Source organism: Montipora foliosa, chromosome 1 (assembly GCF_036669935.1).
Source record: "Montipora foliosa isolate CH-2021 chromosome 1, ASM3666993v2, whole genome shotgun sequence".
Taxonomy (NCBI): domain Eukaryota; kingdom Metazoa; phylum Cnidaria; class Anthozoa; order Scleractinia; family Acroporidae; genus Montipora; species Montipora foliosa.
The window spans coordinates 8625245-8632744 of NC_090869.1; the positions used below are offsets into that span (position 1 = coordinate 8625245).

The 7500-nt window shown below is 39.9% G+C and overlaps 1 protein-coding gene across 3 annotated transcripts in view; it reads right to left on the reverse strand.

Moving 5' to 3' along the window:
• Window positions 1–949: 949 nt before the first annotated feature.
• LOC137974689 (galactosylceramide sulfotransferase-like) overlaps window positions 950–7500 on the reverse strand; it is an 8777-nt gene continuing 2226 nt past the window's right edge. For all 3 annotated transcript variants that reach the window (XM_068821629.1, XM_068821635.1, XM_068821643.1), the window contains exon 2: window positions 950–4555. In XM_068821629.1, coding sequence (XP_068677730.1) covers window positions 3430–4555 — 1126 coding nt within the window. In that variant the 3' untranslated portion in view covers window positions 950–3429. The remainder of the gene's footprint in view (window positions 4556–7500) is intronic.

Sequence of the window (7500 nt, forward strand, 5' to 3'; positions counted from 1 at the left end):
AATGCCTCTAATCCCATTAATTTATTCACAAATTCATGTTACCATATTTCCACCAATGGCAAAGCTTTTCCACTCCCGCATAAAAACCATCAACGTCCACAATTCCTCTACTCGCTCTGATGAAGGGCTAACGCTCGAAACGTCAGCTTTCTAAATATTTCACGGTGGTAATTCGACCTTTATCAACTCGTTTGATAAAAGCAAAATTTCTTGTTTTACTCTCCCACCGACGCAGCACCACAGTTTCTTTAGAAACTAGAAATTTGTTATTTGTCAGTATTAATTTGGTTGCGGGTACATATAGAGAGGCAACGTGGATAAAAGTTATGGAAAACTGAAAGATGATCAAGACCAACCTCGTTCTCAGGGTCTCTCTTCTCTGCCTCCTTTCTCCTCAACAACAAAGGAGGCAGAGAAAAGAGAGAGACACACACACCTGGGAATATGAATGAGGTTGCATAAAGACCTAACGTCAAAAGGAGGATAGCACTACCCACCAGGCCCCATTTGTCGATACAATGGATTAAGCGCTACATCTGCCGGATAAATCACTATCCAGTGGATAAGTAATAGCGGAATCAATTGCGCTGTCCAATAGATAGTGATTTGTCTGGTGGATAGCGTTATCCACCTTTTGAACATATATGGGGCCAGATAAATCACTATCCAGTGGATAAGTAATAGCGGAATCAATTGCAATTGATTTGATTCTCTATATCTAATTTGGCCTCTTCCCCCAATGGAGGTTGAGAAATGTGCAGTGTAATGAAACCAAATGAAATTCGAGTAAATATTTTCAACCTACCGAAACAAAGGATTGCTTTGCATGCTAGAGAGCCGAGCATTCCACGATATTTTCAAATCATTCAACACCACTGTCACAAGCCAAACGAGTTTATTTGCATCAGTAATTTACCTCTTTCTCTACCCAAAAATCACCTGCTAAAAGTACTCGCACCTTTTCCAGGACACTCACATGTACGTGAGTAACTACGAGAGGTTCATCTTATTGATTCATATAATAATATACAGCAACTTTAAGACTCGGTATGACCACATTTTAAAGACGTAATTACTCAGGGAAAGACGATTCCATTCGATTGGATTTAATAGGCTCCCACTCTTTGCTTTGGCTCCAAACAAATCAGTCGAATGGTTTGCGAAGCTAGCCAAACAAACATGCGGTGCTCTTTCGCCTCCAATCGATCCAATCTCCTTCCTATTGTCACGATCATCCTTTTTGGCCAGTATCCGCGGCACTGGCCAAAAGGATCTTGGCTCCGGAAACGAGATTGTTTCGCCCCGGGGCCGAAATCAATTGCTCATGCTCAGACTTTAAATTAAACGAATGAAAAAGTTTATCCAAACGCATTATCCCAAAGTCGCTCGTTTCAAGAACCGATGGTCAAGGGGAACGAAGATTCTGGGAACGAGGTTGCAAAGGACTCTGCAAAAATCAATCTCGTTCCCAGAGCCAACGTATCTTTTGGTCAGCCCCAAGACATGGAGCTCTGGAATAATCAATTTTCAGAACTGTGTTGATTGGCTAATTGATTTATCAAACTGCTCATGCGTAAATTACCGAGTGTAAAATAGCTTGTAATTTACGAATATGAGGCAAAAATCTCCAACTAAACTTGTAAATACGAAGATTTGTCGCTGCTGTTGTAAACCTTTGAGTTCTAATGATCGCCCCATTTCACTTTTCGGTGAAATTCATCGAGTTCCGGAAATTGATTATGCCAGAGCTCCGTCTTGGCGCTGACCAAAAGATATGTGGGATCTGGGAACGAGAGTCTTAATTGAGTATGCGCAAGCCAGTCTCAAACCCAGGCCGTCTCGATCGCACCCCAAGACGCCATGTTGATTTTTGTCCTGAAGCTCGATTTTAACCTTCGCCTTGTCAAAAATATGATGCGCGCGTTGCCTAAACCGGCTTGACCGGAGTGACCAGCCCAGAGGCTTGGTGTTAACTCGAAAATTTCATTCTTTACGAGGCCTCCTCTTAGACAAGGATTTACGCCGCACATCCCAAGTAAAAAAGTTTTAAAGCCGTTACCTTGTTAGGTTTCTTGCTAACAATGGTTTGCTTTCTTTTGTTCCGTAACCCTGGTGAAATCGGTAAAGCATCTTAAAATTTCGACGTACCAAAACCAGCTTCAGATACCTGTTCCTGACCGGACCTGCAGTCAGGAAGAACCTTTTGGCAGACACCTTTCTTTCGGCGTAAGCCAGTTCCTTCCGTCAGTCATTCGTAAGGCTGGACTGGTGCGCATTTCGTGGCTACCCGAAGGTTCGATCATACGCAATCGCTAACCTTTCAGCCCCTTAATTAAAGCTATAGCTAGAATTCGTTACGGCTACTCGACAGATCATTTTCGTCAAGGTCTGTCCAAACAAAAAAATGTTTTGCAGTGAACTTGACACGCCATCGGTTGAGCGACCAAACATGTTGACCCTTATTAGCCACAGTGGCATGGAACGCTGTTTTTTTTTTTTTACAGACAAGAATTAGAAATATGATACGTGTCTCGCTTCATTCGTTCTAGCTTAAACCATTTTTCATAAAAACGTACGTTTTCCGGCTGAAACGAACGTTTTCCACAAATTTATACTGTTAGATAATTTTTGACCAATCAACGAGTTGACATGTTTCATCGTCTTGGGGAGGACCGAAGAGGCTCGAACAGCGAAATATTTATCGAATCTCGGCGTTCTAATCTAATTTTAAAATCTCTTTCTATCTATTCAGTTTTGAGTGTATATTACTGAGACGATAAAACTAATTCTTGTCAATATTCCGGCGAGCCCATTCTTGGCCTCGGTAACTAAGAATTGCTCAGAAATGTTCTTTTTAAAGACGAAGACATGAGTTTCAAAATCGCTTATTTACTTTTTCTTAATTTCCGGGGCGCCGCCATCTTGAATGATTGTAGTGTCTGCCATCGTTCTTTCGTTCTTAGACAAAAGTTGAGTTGAAGCAATTTTTGCGTTGGGGCGGAGGTTCCTTTTAGAATGTTTTACGGCAAAACAATTGCCTTTTGAAAAAGCCCGAATATGCTTAGTTCGAATAATTTTTTGCAAAGGACAACTCACTCTGCAAGAACTCTTTAGATCTAAATAAAGAATAAATATATGCCACATAACAGTGTGACTTGTCTGGAAAACGTTTCCCCCGTTTTACGTTTTTGTTTGCCCGTCCGCGACCTTCCCTTATTACTGTCGAAATATGCTTAATTATCTACTCAAGTGGTGTAATTTATGCATGAAAAACTAATCAATCAACATTTGCTATTTTTTCGTACCAGGAAATAGCTAGTTTTCATTTTTTTAGAATTGAATTAATTGTTTCGGAGTTTTGTACTCTTCCTTGTTGTGATCCTTACATTATCAATAAATAACCACATAATCACAAGGTCAAATGCATGTTCAGTTCTTGGTACTATCAATCATTTGAAAGAATTGTATTAGTTTCGTCCGGTGGTGATCAATGAAAGGAATCTCGTTCATGATCATTCTGCCGCATGTCTCATTAAGCTCTTTCGAAATGTTTGTCTTCAGTGCATAACCCTTTACAAACCTCCCTCTGTATGGTCGAGTCACAAAATTTCCTTCCCGTAAACAAGAATTTTTCATGGTTTCTTTTGCTTTTCGGAAGATTTCAAGTTCCTTGAAAAAATCCGGACCTTCTTGCTTTATCCTTTCCCAGAGTGTTCTATTGAAAACATCATAGAGCAAAACGTCACCAGAATTCCACTTTCTAATCCTCTCCCTTGTGTACTTTGAAAGTTTCTGTCTATCTCCGCTCCGCCGTTCATTTAGTTTGAAATACAAAATGTCGTTGATTTTCCAACAGAAGCGTCGTTTTAAGAGTACAAGCGACTCGTCGAAGTATTCCATTAACATAACAAGGTCGAACTCTCGCTGAAGAAAACGGATGTAATCTTGTACCACGGTGACCTCTCTGTAATGTATTGTGTCAAGTCCCAGCTCAAATAAAGCTGGGTTTTTCAATAAATTCATCATGCCTGTAACGTTTAAAGGCGGTTTGTTAACATAAAATTCTGCTTTTTGAAGGAAACTCTGCAGAGGAGTGGTTACATTTCGTAAGTCCTTAAAATACCTTCCGAGTTTGAAAAAGTTGAAGATGGATTCAAAGTGTTCACTTGGTTCACGTAGAATTGTGATGTATCGCGTTGTTTTCTTTGGAAAAAGCCATCTCATTGGTGCCTTGTTATATCTTGCGTGATTGCATAGAATGTTCGGCTCCTTACCAAATGCTATTACATACCGAAGCAAAAATGGTCTTGGCCAGAAAAAGTGGTACGTATTCTTTCCTACAGGTAACGCAAATGAGAGATCTCTGCTATCGCCATAACGGTTTAAGATATTTGTCACTGTGCTCGATCCCGTCTTGTGTGTCTTTAGAAATAAAATGTTATTGACTGGTTTGCATGAAGTCTTCGTGCCGATCATGTACCCCATACTTTGTCCCTCATGTTTGTCAAATTCCCAGCTTAATCTCTCCTTGCCATTTTGCTGAAGCTCCGCTGCACTACAATGATAAAAATGATGAATTAGACATTCACAATTCCTTGCCGATTAAAATTGTACATCGGTTTTCCAGAGAAAAACAAAGAGAAAACGAGCAGTTCGCAGTTAATTGCAACCTCTCATGGTAGTTTAGCCTCAACGATCTACCAAGTTCTTATATAAACCACTAACAACCCTAATATAGTTCGCTTTGACCTAGGGCTAACACTCGAAACGGTCAGCTTTCAAATTTCTTTACGATGGTCAATTTACCATATCTCTCAGCTGATAAACCAATTTCTGTTTTTCACTTCCCCACCGTTTCTTAGAAACGAAACCCCTTTATTCACCGAATTGTTTGATTTTTTTAGTACTGAAGTCTGGCTTGCAATTTATGCCATTGTTGAGCGGTCCATCAGGCTGAATTGAATTGTTCTTTGAACTGCATATGTTAAGCCTTATCTAGTTTTTTTTCAAGTACCAACAAGTTGACGCCACGTTATGTGTCTTCACATTTTATATTAGGGTCTTATTAGCCCACCTCCGTGGTTGTAATGTCCGTAAACTATTTAGGACGAGTGTTGTCATCCGGAAATTGGCCCTTAAATTAATCAACGAATTAATACCAGAATGAATTTACCATTTACAGCATATCAGTGCCTGAAAAATGATACAAGCTTTCCGAGGAGGGGAGGGGTAACTGATACCTAGCACTTATCAGTAGTCACCCTTGGGACATAGGCGGGCATGGTGCGGGATTCCCGGGGTCATTCCCCCGGGACAGCCCCTGATACGTGCATTACAATGCAAAAGAAACCCGGGAATTAAAAAAAAATATAGATAAAATGATAATAAAACAGAGAAATTAGTATTTAAGTTCTTAACTCGTAGATTCTCCTTTTCTTGATAAAAAGCTACTCTTTTGTTGGTAGGTATTGCGGTATATTGCTTCCCGACCTATCCAATCGAACAGTTCGGCAATCGAACCCAATCGAACACCAATCGTTCGATTGCTGAACTCAATCGAACGTAATCGAACTCAATAAAATTTTGCCAATCGAACACAATCGAACGTTCGATTACCGAACGATTGGTAATCGAACCCAATCGAACGTTCGATTACCGAACGCTGCATATTGCTGTTACGCTGGCGACTGCTCTCCTCATCTCCACGTCACTCTTGGCCACTCTGGAGAACCTGGAGAGAGTAATGGCTGCAGCGAGGTCCCTTCTGCTTATTATAATACTAATTTTAAACACAACTGCCTGTGTTGCTGTTGTTGAAATGGTGCGATTTTTCTCTGTTGAGAAGCATTTCCTTTTAACAGTCACAGTACCTTAACAGTCATCGAAATTGCCTTTTATTTGTTTTGTTTTGTTCGAACATTGACATTCTTGCAGTATGATGTTCAGTTCCTGTTTATTCAATAAAAGCTGACAATGATTATAGGTGCGGTTACACTCACCATGGTAAATGCCATTTCCCATGGTAAATTATCCCACGGTGCCTCACACTTGGGTTTTAGTATACCGTGTTAACTAGGGGTCACACGTTACGAAGATTACCGAGGTAAAACGAAATCTCACGCAATTCATTGGCGGGAAATTTAATCACAACTTCATCAGCATAGCGATTGGCTCTTGTACCTCGGGCATCAAAACACCCTTCCAACTTCCCACGTTAAATGTCATGGGCGCTTCCACTGATCTTTTTGACGTATCCATGGATATTTAACACGGGAAATTTACCTCGGGAAGCGTCGGTCACACTACTAAATACAGTTTCCCGTGGTAAAAAGGCAATTTACCACGGTAAAAGTGCCCCGTGTAACCGCACCTTATATTCCACGTGTTTTACTCAGTTTGAGGCGTCAAGGGACAATTGCATTGGATTAGTTCGATTTTGTTCGATTATATTGGTTCGATTGGTTCGAAAATCGAACTCACAGCAAAATGGGTGTTTGATTTTGTTCGATTACCGAACCCAATCGAACGATTGGATTGGTTTTTTGTTCGGTTTTGTTCGATTGGTTAGGTCGGGATTGCGTCTACCTGCATTTTTAAACAACATTGTTCATTTTAATTTTGGATTTTGATTTGTTAGTTTTGACCTCACTTGAGAAAAACCTGATTTGAAATTTAACCCAAAAAGTAGGTCCTTATTAGCTAATAGCGGGGACTTGTAAATGTAAAGTTTTATCACTGACTATCAATGTGGGTTTAATAAACCAAATCTAGTCTCCTTCCCAGCCGTTTTTTGGATGTCACCGTTCTTTGGGGGAAGCGTTGCGTGACATCCAAAAAACGACTGCGAAGAAGACTAATGGAGATGCTCCATTGCTGAATAACCGTAACGTGACGGCGGTTGGCCATTCACATGAAAGACTGACGTGTCCTTCGTGTAAATCATTCAGACTGGTACTTCAATGATAGCAAGCTTTTTTTTTTCAGATGTCGCTCAAATAAACAAATATATGTTAAATATCAGGTTAAGCTAAAATATAAAATAACTTAAAATTTATCCTTTTCGGCACCACGCCGACTAACAAAAACAAACATAATAACTTAAATTTAAAAAGAGGACACAAGTGGTGTTGAAGTTTCAAAGTTTTGCTTATACATTGGTGCGGAGAAAAAAACATTTGAATGCATTGTTACAAGTTGCTCAATAAAGTAGACCGACCAGGACTGCGCAAATATGTCCACAATCATACTTTGATTCAGTGACAGTTTGCTTCCAGTTTTAAAAATATTAAAGAAAGCAATAAAAGAGAAAAAAAATGTCATGTACTTCTGATTGATATTTATCAAAAGGATGACAAAAAAAAGATATTTAACATGGTTCAGTGACACTATTGATAAAATTTCTTTTATCTCGGCTTCCGTTTAAAACTACTGGTCCGGAACTCGGAGCTCTGGGTGACGTGGCACAAGTTTGCTGAAGAGATTGATGAGACATTAATTGAT